Source organism: Mustela lutreola, chromosome 5 (genome assembly GCF_030435805.1).
Source record: "Mustela lutreola isolate mMusLut2 chromosome 5, mMusLut2.pri, whole genome shotgun sequence".
In the NCBI taxonomy this organism is placed as follows: Eukaryota; Metazoa; Chordata; class Mammalia; order Carnivora; family Mustelidae; genus Mustela; species Mustela lutreola.
In genome coordinates this window covers 65,558,710-65,573,767 of record NC_081294.1, presented here as the reverse complement: position 1 = coordinate 65,573,767, position 15,058 = coordinate 65,558,710, and the positions used below count along the sequence as shown (strand labels likewise).

General features: G+C 51.2%; 1 protein-coding gene across 2 annotated transcripts; it reads left to right on the top strand.

Annotated features, from left to right (window-relative positions):
* The first annotated feature begins 10,658 nt into the window (after positions 1 to 10,658).
* On the top strand, positions 10,659 to 14,928 carry MXD3 (MAX dimerization protein 3). 2 transcript variants are annotated; one of them, XM_059174418.1, is made up of 6 exons: positions 10,665 to 10,831; positions 11,111 to 11,216; positions 11,900 to 11,929; positions 12,054 to 12,168; positions 14,224 to 14,407; positions 14,490 to 14,928. In XM_059174418.1, exons 1-6 carry the CDS (start codon positions 10,762 to 10,764, stop codon positions 14,603 to 14,605), a joined length of 621 nt encoding a protein of 206 aa, XP_059030401.1. In that variant the 5' UTR covers positions 10,665 to 10,761; the 3' UTR covers positions 14,606 to 14,928. The 2 variants fall into 2 exon arrangements, with proteins under 2 accessions (XP_059030402.1, XP_059030401.1); XM_059174419.1 differs by lacking the exon at positions 12,054 to 12,168 and having other exon boundaries at positions 10,659 to 10,831; positions 11,056 to 11,216.
* The last annotated feature ends 130 nt before the right edge of the window (positions 14,929 to 15,058 follow it).

Sequence of the window (15,058 nt, the reverse complement as noted above, 5' to 3'; positions counted from 1 at the left end):
CCCAAAATGGGGCTTGATCCTGGGACCCTGAGATCACGATCTAAGTTGAAGGCAGACTTAACCGACTGAGCCACCATGGCGTCCCATATAGCTGGTATTTTTAATGTTGTTTTTTTCCTGAAAGGTACATGAGAAAGTGCTTGACGTTTTTCTTGATCTGTCTCTAATCTTTAGTTTACCTCTTATACAAAATGGAATAAAGCATTCTTTTAAGATTTTATTTATTTATTAGTGAGTGCATGTATAAGCAGGGGGAGTGGCAGGCAGAGGGAGAGGGAGAAGCAGACTCCTGCTGAGCAGAGAGCCCAACGATGCGGGGTTCCATCCCAGGACCCTGGGATCACAACCTGAGCCGAAGGCAGATGCTTAACCAACTGAGCCACTCAGGCACCCCAAGGAATGAAGCACTATTTGAAACCTTGTTCCAGCTAAATTAAATGAGTCATTAATAAGGAAAAATAGCCGTTGGGAGATCATACAGGTTATAGGTTAACAGATCATCCAGAGGTCTTACTAACATGATGATTCTTTGACAATATGACATATTGGCCTGTCTTGTCTATAGAACTACCAAGAATAAATATTAAACTGTCTGTACCACGTTGCTGTCCTTTAAATTTTTTTTTTTTGGTAAAATATACATAAATTGTATGCACGCTACATAACGTTGACCATTTTGACCATTTTTAAGTGTCAGCTCCATGACAAGTATATCCACAGCGCCACGCAGCCATCTCCACCATCTGTGTCCAGGGCTTTTGAATCTTCCCCAACTGAAACTCTACTCATTAGACACTAACTCCCATTGCTTCCTCCCCACAGCCCCTGGTCATCTCTGTTCCATTTTTGTCCCGGAACTTGCCTATTCTATATACTTCAGATATTAGTGCAGTCCTGTAATATTTGTCCTTTCGTGTCTGGCTGGTTTCCCTGAGCATAATGTTTTCGAGGTGAGGGTTAGGGTTTCACTGTCATCATATAGTATGGCCAAACAGCATTTTGTCCTGTGGGTATACCGCATCTCCCTCATCTGCTGACGGACACTTGGGGTGCTGGTGCCTTTCGGCTAGCGTGGATAATGCTGCTGAGAACATGGGGCACGTGTGTTTGCGCCCCTGCCTTCAGCTGAGTCGCACTGTGATTCTTTGTTGAGCTGTTTGTGGAGCTGCCACACAAGTGGCTTGACTTCCCATGGCACTGTCACTCTGCATAGTAGGCTGAGTCCACTCTCCTTGTTGCCAAAGGTTTGCTAGATGGGGCACCTGGTGGCTCAATTGTTGAGTGTCTGGCTTCCGCTCAGGTCATGATCCCAGCGTCTTGGGATTGGGTCCTGCATCGGGCTCTCTGCTCAGTGGGAAGCCTGCTTCTCCCTCTCCCACCTGCCCTGCTTGTGTTCCCTCTCTCACTGTGTCTCTCTCTGTCACAAAGATGAATGAAATCTTAAAAAAAAAAAAAAGAAGGGTTTGCTAGATAAGCTGACTTGTGACCTTCCCTGTGCCCAATGGTGTGGCCCTCACTTAGGGCTGTTCGCCACTCTCTGAACACCTGTGGAAAAGGTGCCTGTGAAGTGCTCCAGGGAGCCTGCCTGTTGCTCCTGTGAGGGCCTCTGAAGTCCAAGCCTCCAGGCAGTAAAGAGATTGCTTCTCGGTCACTCAGGCACTTCGGCAAACTTGGGGATGTCAAGGAAGACGGTGCCCGTTTAGTTAAAGTTTCCACCTGTGAGACCGACCTGCTAGCAGCCAGTGTGATAACCCTTAGGTCCTGAAAGCAAACCGAAGACCTTAAACATACTTCTGGCAGGATAGAAGTTGTAAAAACTATGACCCCTGGGGCTTTACCAAGCCCTAGCCTCAGGGCCAAGGTCAGATTTGTCAACAATCCAGGAAAGTCTCTCCATGCTAAAGAACATGTCTCGGGTTAGGCCGCTGCCTTTGGCTCAGGTCGTGATCTCAGGGTCCTGGGATCGAGTCCCTTGTCGGGCTCTCTGCTCAGCGGGGAGCCTGCTTCCCTCTCTCTCTCTCTCTCTCTCTCTGCCTGCCTCTCCGACTACTTGTGATTTCTCTCTGTCAAATAAATGAATAAAATCTTAAAAAAAAAAAAAAAAAAAGAACATGTCTCGTTTCACCTCTGTAGAGAAAGCCTGCCAGGTAGCATCGCACATCAGAATAAATCTACAAATTCAAAAACAGTGAAGCTTTTCAGGTCACTGGTGGAATTTTTTTTTTTTTTAAAGATTTATTTAGACAGTGAGAGAGAGAGCGAGCGCACACACAAGCAGGCAGAGTGGCAGGCAGAGGTGGAGAGAGAAGCAGGCTCTCCGCTGAGCAAGGAGCCTGACGTGGGGGTTGATCCTAGGACCATGGGATCATGACCTGAGCCGGAGACAGCAGCTCACTGACTGAGCCACCCACGCGTCCCCACTGGTGGAATTCTTGGTTCCCTGACATTTTCTCAGGATGAGCAGCTCGGTTTCTCCAAGGAATAGTGTCGGTGGTGGTTGAATTTATATAGGCACACCTCATTTTACTGTGCTTTATTGTGTGTTACAGATACTGTATTTTTTTTTCTTCAGAAATTGAAGGTTTGTGGCAACCGTGTGTTGAGCGAGTCTGTCGGGGCGATCTTTTCAGCAGCGTTTGCTCACTTTCTGTCTCTGTGTCACATTTTGGTAATTCTCGCAATATTTCTAGGTTTGGGTTTTTTTTTCATTATCATTGTATTTGTTAGGGTGATTTGTGATCAGGGATCTTTGATGTCACTATTGTAATTGTCATGGGGGGCACCAAGAACTGTGCCCACGTGAGACAGTGAACTGGATTGATACATGTTAGGAGTGTTCTGACTGCTCAGCTGACTGCTGCCTCTCCCCCATCTCCTCGGGCCTCCCCTCTTTCCATGGACACAACAGTACTGAGCTAGGGCTGATTAATAATTCTGCAGTGGCCTCTTGAGTGTTTAAGTGAAAGGAAGAGTCTCCTATTTCTCACTTTTAATCAAAAGCTAGAAATGATGAAACCGAGTGGGAGGGAAGCTGGCCCTCGTGTGTTGGGTGGCCAGCTAGGCTGTAGATGCAAAGGGAAAGTTCTTGAAGGAAATTGAGAAGGTGTTATTCCAGTGAATACACAAATGATAAGAAAGTGAGACAGCCTTATTACCGATAAGGAAGTTTGAGTGGCCTGCATAGATGATCAAACCAGCCACCACATTCCCTTAAGCCAGAGCATAAACGAGAGCTAGGCCCTTACTCTCTTCAACTCTTTGCAGTCGGCAAGGGGTGAGGAAAGTGCGGATCTGCCCTTCCACCAGGAAGGATTGGACATGCTGCCTGGGAATCAGTGAGGTTGTGGGAGCTTCTTCGGGGTCCCTCCTTAGTTTGCTGTACCACAGCCGCAAGTGCAGCCTCCTGGAATTTATGGCGGGAAGCCCGTGAGTGCCACCTGGTGGCCATTGATGGGATTTGCGACCAGAAAATTCCCATTTGAGAGTGAATCACCATTGGACTTTGAGATTTTCCCTGTGATTGAAGGACATAAAATAACCTTGAAACCGGAACTACCTATAGTACCTTGGGTGACATTGGGGAAATGGTTTAACGGGGAGGGTAGGGCCCAGAAGTATTCCATCATAAAATGTAAATGGTTTATACAGGAATAGGCCACCAGGAGAGTAAGAGGAAGAAGTACTCATGAGTAGCAGCCTCTTTTCCCCAAAGTCTGGCTCTGGAACCACCAGAGGAGCCGCTGGATCCTGTGGGTTACCTAGCCACTCAGGCAGTGCCTCATGAAAAGCTTTCCATTGGCCAACAACATTGGTGGTTTCTGGAGGGCAGTTCCACAGTAAATGGACAGTTTCCGGTTTAGTCCACTACTCTGATGACGAAGGTCAAAACAAATCAGTTCAGTGGGCTGAATTGTATGCTGTTTCTCTAGCAATGATGGGAGAATTGAACAATTGTGAAAGCCCCCGTATTTGGGTTTTTACTGACTTACAGGCACTGGCCACATGTATCTGGCAAGTCAGACTGATGCTGGTAAACCTGGCGGGAGGGGGGTTGTGGTACAGATGGGTCCTGAGGGGAAGAGACCATTACTCCGGACTGGGCGTAACCTATTCCCTGGTAGATATACATGCTCAGGGTGCAATACAAGGACTGGCACGGAAGATACCAGCAATACACAGACTGTCAGGTCACCCCTCATCAGACCAAGGAACACATTTTATAGCCCATAACATTCAACAGTGGACAGAGGGATGTGATTTTCAGAGGAATGGTTTGGAGGACAATTGGAACAGGTAGTTGAATTATATATATTTTTAAATCTAAAACGGGGAAATAAGGGCATGAAGGGCTGGCTTACACGTGTTTGTGAGTGTGTGCTCACATTCAACATGGGGCCAAGACAAGGCCCCACAGACAGATTCCTCTGCTTTTTCGTGGGGAGGGTGGGTTTGGAGAAGAAACAACGGGAAGGATGCTGGTATTACTATACCTTTCTCTTTTTTGCCCACATCGCCTCATCTTCCTTTGTCCTGTCTGGTCCAGTGGTCCTAGGACCAGGGCTGCAACCGCTGGTGCTGGAAGCAGAGGAGATCCCTATGTAGGAAGCTGCTCCATTAGACCTTCCTGTTGGAATTCCTAAGGATCTGCTGGGGCAGGTTGTGGCTTTGCCCTGCCTGGCAGAGCTCGCTGTCACCGAATGCAGCTCTAGTGCACAGTGGTCTGGAAGGCTCCCCTCAGGTCTGCACCCAGTAGCCCTCCCTCCAGCCCCGCTCCGGCCCCATGGGAGCGGCCCGAGGTGGGTGTGTGTGAGACTAGTATTTCTGTTGTCAACCTGGACCACACAGTGGCCAAAACTAATGCCCCTTCCAAAAGTAGAAAAGTTAGGGTCTAAATGGAGGAGAGGAGGCCTGGTAGCCGAGGGTCAAGGTACGGGGGAGTGGCTTATGCAGTGAAAGTGTGGCAGTGGGCGTTGGTGCCTGTAGAGAGACTTGCAGCCAGAGACTGTCTCCTAGCTCAGGGACACCAGGTGCCTGAAAGGGCAGGAACTCATGTTGCTGTGAGACCACCATAGCTTTTGAAACCTCAAAAAAACCCTGGGAGTCTGCAAACCTGAATGGCATCCCTCTGGCAGACAGTGTAGTCGCACAGTGTGATGATGGATGGACACACTGTTAATGGCTGAGGGGGACTCCAGTAATGTGCCAGGGCTTTTCAGGAACCTTTCCCGGCTCGCTGCAACAGGGTGTGACACTGGCCATGCTGCGGTACTGGTATTCGTGGTCACATGTATTGGGAAATGGAGTCAAAGTCCCCTTGGAGAGGTCAGTCTGTTAAGCGGTTAAGTATGTTGGGCTCTTGGTGTCAGCTCAGCTCGTGACCATGGGGTCCTGAGATGGAGCCCTGCTCGACAGAAAGTCTGCATGTCCCACTCCCTCGGCTCCTTCCTCCGCTCGCTCTGTTTCTCTCTCTCTCATAAATAGAATCTTCAAAAAAAAAAAAAAAAAAAGTCTCCTCAGGAAGTAACACAGATGGAAAAATGACTGTCCTAAGAAAATACTGGATTCAGCTCACAGTCAGCCAGTTTCTTTTTTCTAAATCAACTAATTAATTTGAGAGAGAGTGAGTGTGTGAGGAGAAAGGGGGAGGCACGCAGAGGGACAGGGAGAGAAACAGTCTCTAGCAGACTCCCTGCTGAACAAGAAGTCTGACGTGGGGCTTGATCCCACAGCCCTGAGATTATCAGGTACCCGAGCTGAAATCAAGAGTTTAACCGACTGAGCCACCCAGGCCCGCCAACGTCAGCTAATTTCTAAGCTGAATAGCTCTGCACTTGCTTATCATAAGGTAAATAAATAATTAGGACAAAAATCACTGGCTTTATATTAATTGTTGCTTTAAATCTATGCCTACTTCCACACGAACCCCTCTAAACTTTAGGGAATATGATTATTTTGCTGTAAGAGTCTTGACCAAAGGCAGTGGTGGAATTCAACTTCACTGCAAAGGAGGCCTCTGTCTTCTGCCCTCAGCTCTTGGAAGATGATCCTTGTTTGCCCAGAGGCCTTGGGCCAGCCAGCAAATGACAGTGTGATTTAAGGTGGGCTTTAGGTCATATGACATCAGTCCACTGGAGACTTGAGATCAACCACATGGGCAATCAGTTATTCATGCCCATGTAACAGAGCTCTGAAAACTGAGTGCTGAGTCTTGCTTGGAATAGCCTACCTAGGACATGGTACTCTGTGGAATTGTCACACATCAATACCGGGCAAGTAACATGTCCTAGACACACAGGGAGAGAGAATCATGGCAGTATAGTTCCCCAGACTCATGAGCTTTGTTCCTTGGCCAGCCTTTTTTTTTTTTTTTTTAAGACTTTATTTATTTATTTGACAGATCACAAGTAGGCAGAGAGGCAGGCAGAGAGAGAGGGGAAGCAGGCTCCCTGCTGAGTAGGGATCCTGATGTGGGGCTCGATCCCAGGACCCTGAGATCATGACCTGAGCTGAAAGCAGAGGCTTTAATCCACTGAGCCACCCAGGTGTCCCCCTGGGCCAGTCTTAATCTATATCCCTTCCCTGTAAGGAGCTGTATAAGACAGTGTATACAGCCTGTATTTTAGGTTTGAGTGGTTCTGTGAATCCTAGCCAATCATCCCCATGAACTTGCAGTTAGTGTAAGAAGTGACTGTGTTCACTCTCACTGTACATTTGGCAAAATTCCTCACAAAACTCAAGAGGAATCCAAATCATAAGCCCTTTGCTTTTACTGCCAGATAGGTAAGGACTTGCTTGCTCTTGGGAAAATAAATGAAACAGATACACACATACACACACATACTTTGATATAGTTACATTCTCTTTTTACTCCCTTTGATGTTCTAGAATCAAAAATTATAAAGTGCATTTTCTTCCTTTTATGTCTCAAAATCAAGAGAAAACAGTCAGTACAAGTCCCATTGGCGCCTGGGCAGTTCAGTCACTGAAGCATCCAGCTCTTGGTTTCAGCTCGGGTCATAATCTCATGGGGTCATAGGATGAAGCCCCATGTCGAGCTCCGTGCTCAGCAGGGAGTCTAAGATTCTCTCTCTCTTCCTCTGACCTTCCCCCTGCTCGCGCATACTCTCTCTCTCTCTCAAATAAATAAATCTTTTTAAAGAAATAGAAGTTCTGGGCGCCTGGGTGGCTCAGTGGGTTAAGCCGCTGCCTTCGGCTCAGGTCATGATCTCAGGGTCCTGGGATCGAGTCCCGCATCGGGCTCTCTGCTCAGCAGGGAGCCTGCTTCCTCCTCTCTCTCTCTCTGCCTACTTGTGATTTCTCTCTGTCAAATAAATAAATAAAATCTTTAAAAAAAAAAAAAAAAAGAAATAGAAGTTCCACCAAAAAAAACCCCAAGTTACTGGAATTAATAGATAAGGACATAAACCATTATACATGTATGAAATAACTAATGGAAAAAGAATAACTTGGAGAGAGAAGGGGTATAATGAGTTGAAAAGTGTTTTTCAAAAATTCTTATCTAGAACCTCTGAATATGGCCTAATTTGGAAATAGAGTCTTTAACAGATGTAATTAGGTAAGTTAACATGAAGCCCTAATATTGGGCCCTAATCCAGTGACTGGTGTCCTTCTGAGAAAGGGAAATTTGGACCCAGAGACACACAGGGGAGAAGGCCCTGTGAAGCTAGAGGCGGAGATTGAAGTGATACATTTACAAGCCAAGGAATGCCAAGGATTGCTGGCAGCCACCAGAAGTGAGGAGAGAGGCCTGGAACAGACTGTCCCGCGGAACTGCCAGATGGAACGAACCCTGCTGAGCACGGAGTTTGGACTTTTGGCCTCCAGAACTGTTAGAGAGTATATTTCTGTTTTTTAAAGCCATTTATTTTATAGTACGTTGTTATGACCCTAGGAAATTAGTACATGGGGTCATGAGATATTCTGGGATATGGATAGAAAACTTTTTTAAAAAGTTCAACTGGAAATTCTAGATCTGAAAGATACAATGGCTAAAATAAAAACCACAGCGGATGGGCTAAACACCAAGTTGGACTTCACAGAAGAAAGAATAAGAGAACTTAAAGACAAGTAAATAGAATTTATCCACACTGAAGCAGAGAGATTAAAAAAAAAAAAAAAAAACCCCACCTGAAGAAATGAACAACATCGCTTAGCACAGATATATTCTCAGACTGGGAAGGATACATGAAATTGGGATCAGAGTAAGAGAAGGAAAAAAATAGGGCAGAAAAATATTTGAAGAAAGAAAGACTGAAAAACTTTTCAGAAATTCACAACATTGTAAGCAAGACAAACACAAGGCAACCATACCCAGGTGTATCATAGCCACCAGCTGAAAAACAAAGACAAAGAAAACTAAGAAGTAGAGGAAAAAGACACTTCTTCCTCTCCCCTCCCCACTGCCCTGCTTCCTGGGAGGTGGTGCTTCCTGTCCCTCTGGCTGGTGGCCCTGAGCTGTGTTCACAGGAGGCCTTGAGGCCAGCCTGACTGTAGTGTCCCTGCTGTTGCTAGCTCCAGTCCTGCCTGTGGCAGCTGCTAGGGTGAGGGCCACATCTTGGGGTGGTCACTCGGGTGCTCTTGCAGCCGTGCTCTCCCCTTGCACAGCGTGCAGTAGGAGGGCCTCTGGCTCTTCAGGTGGGCCTTGCTCCCTTCTGCAGGGAGCTCTCTTCCTTCAGAACCACTCTCCGCCATCTTCTCCCCGCTCCAGGGTTCGGCCTCCTGGGTCTCCGATGTCTGAATTGCAGGTTTGCACCTGTGCTGCGTGGGCGCTGACTTCAATGAAATAAAATTGGGAATTCATTCCCAAGCCTAGTGACAGCCTCTCTTTAGACATCCAATTTTGGGTGGAGGTTTGGAGGACCAGTCGGCCTGTTGTGGGCCTTGTCCACCTCTCTAGCATCAGCCTGCACTGTGCTCTTTGCTCTCTGTATTGCCTGCAGGTCTCCCAGAGACCTCCTGTACAGAGATGACACCTGTTTAGCCGCTTGCCCAGAAAAACCTTCTCAGACCTCCCTGATCAGGACAGATGCTCCTTAGGACTTGCCTTCATGTTGTGTCTTTTCCTATGAGGACCTGTCAAAACTGTAACTCTGTTGTGTGTGAGCTCTGCAAAGGCAGCCCTGTCTGGTTTTGCCCATTTTGTATTCTCCAGTCCTGGGCACAGAGCCTGGGGTCCAGGAACTGCTCTGCTACTGTTGTGAGTGAGTGGATGAGTGAATGGGTGGGCAGTTCCAGGCAGCATTTTGGCTGAACGTGGCAGTGGTTCCGCTGGGAGTGATTCTTAGAGAAACCCAAAGGTTTTTTTTCCCCCTGAGGACTGAACTGCCAAGTATCGTGTTTCCCAGGACTGTCTCTTAATAAATAATCTAGTCCCTCTTAGCCATTTCTCACTCAGCCCCCGCCTGGCTATAATGCTCCACCCTGAAACAGCTGCTTTCATCTCCTGGTCTCCACCCTTAGACTCACTGTTCCTGCAGGTGTGGCCACACCTACTGGTGGCTACCCTTAGAAGTCACTGCATATACTTCCGTGGGAGGCTAAAAAGTCGTTTTAAAGAAGTGCTCCTGGACTCAGGCAACCAGGGGCTCTGTGGGAGGAAGAAACCTGTGTCTGGTTTGCACTGGCCTCAGAAGCCAGCAGCTACAACGTACTGGGCACGGATGGGCAAGGGCTCTGATCCTGTGACAGTGCTGTCGTCACAGGGCTTCCTGAACATACAGAAGGGAGGTCACTTCCCGAGTCATACAGTTGAGAAGCAGCAGGGACAGGAGAGGAACCCAACTCTGTGGGCTCCAGAACCCTGGGTTCTTAGCAAGCTAGTTCGCCTGCTTCCAGAGTATGGCCTGGCTTGGGAAATTGGTACCCTACTGACAGTTTTTGTAGCCAGCAGTAGCTTCCCTGCAGATGACAAGGAGCAGGAGGAGCCAGGAGACTATTCCCTTTCATGACAATAGGAAGCTGAGGCCCAGTACGGGCATACAGGGGCAGATGGCAGGCCAGCTAGGGCACAGACCCTCGAGCGTAGGAGAGGATCTGCGCCCCCTCCCCCGGCGCCTGCGCACTGCAGCTCCGTTCCCGCCCAACCCCGCCCCGATCGCCCGGGTTTTCAAATTTGAAACCTGCTCCTTTTCCCGCCTGAACGTGTTGACCATCGGAGGGAGAGGGCGGGGCCATACGCAGCCAATAGCGCCTCAGAAGCTCCCAGGCCCCGCCCTGAAGGTGACGGCAGCCAGCCGCAGGAAGCCTGGGGCAAATGGGTGAGGGTGCCCGCCGGCCCCGCCTCTGCGGCGCCCACGTGCAGCGACCGAGCTGGACCCTCCCGGAGACCAAGAGTCCCCAGAGTACCATTTTAGGTGCAGAGCCTTCGCCATCAGCTTGGGACTGGAAACTGAGACCCTGATACACTTAGCAGCGCAGGGTCGTTGAGCAAAATGGGCAAGACGCGGCCCCCTTTAGCACGGGGATTCAAAGGCTGAGCCTGGAACGGGCGCCCATAGCAGCCCCGGGAGTCTGAGCCCGGGCGGGAGGGGGGGGGCGGGCTCGAGGAGGTGGTTGGCTGTTCCCTGGCCCCTTTGGGGGAGGGGCGGGGCCAAGGGCTGGGCCGTCCCAGGGGCGGGGTGTCCCAGGGGCGGGTCCGGGTCCCTGTGTTTGTTGCACCGTGTCAGTTACATTGTAACAAAAGTGGTGCAGCCGCTCTCAGGGCCAGCACTCTAGGCCCGCCCGCCGTCAGCTGTCGCCGACATGGAATCCGTGGCCAGCAATATCCAGGTCCTGCTGCAGGCGGCGGAGTTCCTAGAGCGCCGTGAGAGAGGTGAGGAAGAACTCTTGGCCGGTCTCCAGACGGCAACCTCGCTGACACAGGCCTGGGCTGGACTTGGCTCCCAACAAGGATGGCATGCATGACTTTAAGCAGTAGCCCCGGGGTACCCCGCCCTCAAGTTGTTGGGGGGGGAGGGGTCCCCAGGCTGTCGGACAGGGAGTGGTTGGGGAAATGGCTCTGGCACCAAAAGCCCTTCCCTGACCGTGCCTTGTCAGGGGCGCCTGCTGGGACCAGCCCTAGGCTGAAGCGGGCTGGGGCTCTCTCTGGCAGAAGCCGAGCATGGCTATGCGTCCCTGTGCCCGCACCGCAGTCCAGGCCCAGTCTACAGGAGGAGGAAGCGATCCCCCCAAGCTTCTGGCGCGCTGGACAGTGGGCGGTGAGGAAGGCTGGGGATGGTTGGGGGAGGAGGGGGATGGGTGCCATCCCTCATGGGGCCTCACCTTTGCCCACTTCCTCCTTGTTGCTTGTATCTTCTGGGCCAGGTCCCCTACTCTGGAGGCAATTCAGACCTCTCCTGCCATCTCCTTACTCCCCTCTGTTCATTCACGGACTATTTCTTGAGCACCCTGATGTGTCAGAAACCATAAACTTCAGGGAAAGAAGTGTCAGAAACCATAAACCAGAGAGTTCAGGGTCCTTCCACTCACACTCTTGCACTCTGCATCTCCACTCAATTCCCGTCCCCCAGCCCCCAGACTTCTCTTTTCTCTTCTCATCCCTTTGCACATGCTAACCCCTCCAATTTTAAAGCCTCTCCATCCACCACTCTGCTTTGGGTAGCATGTTTCTGGCCCAGCTCAACTGTCACCTCTGTTCGAGAAGCAGTTCCTGACTGCTGGTCAGGGGGCCTCGTTTGGACCCCACAACCACTGGGCAGGCCTCTCAGCTTTTGGCTTGGTATCACTGCCTCTGCCGGCGGGCTCCAGTGCTCAAGGCTGGTACAAGGGCCCCACATTAGGCTAGTTTGGGGCCTACATCTCTAGTGGATTTTAAGTCCCTGGGACTGAGGGTGTGGGTAGTAGCTGACCCCCCCTCACCTGTTCTCCCTGGCATTGGCAGGTCTGTGCACAACGAGCTGGAGAAACGCAGGTGAGTCCCAGCTTTGCCCTGACAGCACTGAGCCCCAGGAACCATCTGCCTCTGGCCTTCCCTCCCCTGCTGTCTGGCCAGCAAGGCTAGGCTGGCACTGCCCTCCAGACCCCTTCCCCCGCAGGAGGGCCCAGCTGAAGCGGTGCCTGGAGCAGCTAAAACAGCAGATGCCCCTGGGGGCTGACTGTGCCCGCTACACCACCCTGAGCCTTCTGCGCTGGGCCAGGATGCACATCCAGGTAAAAAGTTCCTGCAGTGCCCTGCAGCCAGCCTTCCAGAACTTGTGAAATGTGTAGTGGGGAGGGGCTACGTGCAACTGGGGAGAGAGGCCTGAGGTAATAGCCCAGCAGTGAGACATGGGACAGTTCTCTGTGCTTTTGGCTTCCACTGTGTTAAGTAGGAAAAAAAAGCAGAAAACAACTCAAAGAGGATTGTTCTGAGGCTTAAGTGAATTTTCCGAATAAATGTTCATGGTTATTAGGGCTATTATCAATTCAGTCCTAACTGAAGTCACTCAGCCTCTCTGGACTTGGTTTCCCTCTCTCTACAGATGGGTATAGCTGTTGAAAACATTCTGATGTGTTCCATGTCAGGGTCCCGAGGACTGCAGAGGTTTCCGCTTTCCCATCCTTCCAAGGCCTCCAGTTCTGAGCCGTCTATTCTCATGCCATTTTGGGAGGCAGTGCCAGAGGCCAGGAGAGGGGAAGGACAGAGGAAGCCAGTCACTCCTCCCAGCATCCTTCTGTAGCCTGGGCTCAGTGCCCCCTGGTGGACAGGAGTGGGGTGTGTGGGCTCATGCCCCATGCAGACCCAGATTGGGGGCGGGGGCGGAGCAGGGAACTAAAAGTGGCCTTTTCCTGCCCTCCTGACCCTCTTCACAAAGAAATGGGGGCATGGCCAGGCCAAGGACCGAGGTGCACAGCTAATGAGAGGCAGAGTTATAACCCAGGCCCAAGTCTCCTGCCTTGCAGTTTCCTTCAACAGGTGTTTATCAAGCACCTGTTCTAGGTACCAGGGGCTGTGTGGCAGATCCCAGATCCATGTGCTATGCAGCATATCAATCCCAGTGCAGGGACTGTCAGCTCTGCCCCCACAGTACCTGCGTCCACTCATTGTGCTGAAGAACACCCTAGCCTGGTAGCTGGCCTGTTTCTCACCTGGAGCTCTCCTGGCCTGGTTCTTGGAGGGGTGATGTGTGCCCTGTGGGGGCTGGCTGGCCCATGGGCAGACCTGGGGATTGCTCCTTCCTTGAGGCCCTATCACCCCTCCCAAGATAGGGCCCTTGAGGCCCTAACTCCCTGGCCTCTTGTTTTGCCTCTTCTGGGCTGCCCTCCACATTGCTCTAGAATGTAATGTGGAGCACACAGATCTGTCCAGGTTGGTTTCCTGCTGGAAAATTTCCATGGCTCGTGCATGATAGGACAGTCTCAGTTCCTTAAGTCCTATGAAACTATAGGCCCTTCACAGCCCAGGTGTTGCCACTGGTCTGCTTTAGGTCTCATGTCTTCCCACGCCCTACCAGAGAAGCTGAATTCTCCATGATCTTCCTAGTTTCCCTCTGCTTGGATGCTGCTTCTTGCCCCATCTTTGCCTAGGCAGCTCTTACTCATCTTTCTACACCCAGTACAAATGTCCCCTTGTTCAGTTCTTGTTGACTGAATGTAGGCTTCTGCCCACCCAGGGCTATGGTGGGAGAACCCTTGGCACTCCCTAGACCCCAGGCTGGCAGAGCGTGAGGGGGATTAATGCTAAAGTTCTAGGGTTCCTGGGAGGGTCTGAACCAGGAGTCACAAACTGCAGGCTTTGGTCTGTAGTTTCTAAAAATTTAAATTAGCTGCCAGCATTTAAAAGGATATTTAACATGGAAAAGTCTTTCAGCTTTTCTTAAACTGGGCAATGGGGCAGTGCTAGGCCCGTTTTCATATGTCTGTAACCAGTTAGAACCTAGAGGGGGACCACCTCCTTGAGCTGTAGGGCCCACTTGCCACCATATCACAGGCCTCCCCGGTCCCTGCTGCTTGCCATGGAAAGACTCCCATCACTTGATGAGGCCCTGACCGCCCCTGAGACTGGGATGCCCTTCCCAATTCACCCACACCGAGTGCTCACAGGGCATGTACGTGGAACCATAGCCTGGAGGCTATGGGAGCCACCCTCTGGGGCCCAGATTCAGTCACCCTCGCCTGGAACAGGCAGTCACCAAGTTGGCCACTGTCCGCTCTTGAGTGGTGCTGGGGTGAGGCCTGAGCCCCCAGGCAGCTGACCCTGGGCCTTCGCTCCCTTGGGATTTGTAGAAGTTGGAGGAGCAGGAGCAAAAGGCGAGGCGGCTCAAGGAGAAGCTGCGCAGCGAGCAGCAAAGCCTGCGGCAGCAGCTGGAGCAGCTCCGGGCACCAGCAGGGCTGGGAGAGAGGGAGCGGCCACGGGCAGACAGCCTGGACTCCTCGGGCCTCTCCTCTGAACGCTCAGACTCAGACCAAGGTGAGTGCCCTGAGCCAAGGAGTCAGAGGGGTGGCGTGGGCTGAGCTGGCCAGGTCTCCTGACTGGACCCCTCCCTGCGCAGAGGAGGTGGAGGTGGACGTGGAGAGCCTGGTGTTCGGGGGCGAGGCTGAGCTGCTACGGAGCTTCAGCGCGGGCCAGGAACACAGCTATTCACATGGCAGTGGCACCTGGCTATGACCTTCACCACCCCCCAAGCCTCAAGAGCTGCTTGGAATGGACTAAAAGGACCCTTACGTGGGAAGAGGTGCCTGCCCCCCACCCTGCCGCTGGCTGCTGGCAGTCCCTCCTTGGGGAGGGGTGCCTGGGTTTCCCCTGAGTCCTGCAGGGGAGGCAGCTTGGGCCTAGGCCACCCTTCCAGGCCTTTTTTTGTAGCACTTGGCTCTGCTGTCCCCAGGGAGGGGCAGGAAGCCTCTTGGGCCCTCACATTCCTTTCTAGAGAAGGCCCCCTGACCTTTATCCCAGATACTGTACAGTATTTTCATTAAAAGCCTCTTTACTAACTTCCTGTCCATGATCTTGCCTGATGAAAATGGGGAACTCCCAGTCACAGACAAACTGGAAAAGAGGAAATGAGATCAGTAGCCATTACTGACACCATGCATCGTACCAGGCAGTGTCCCTTTAATCATC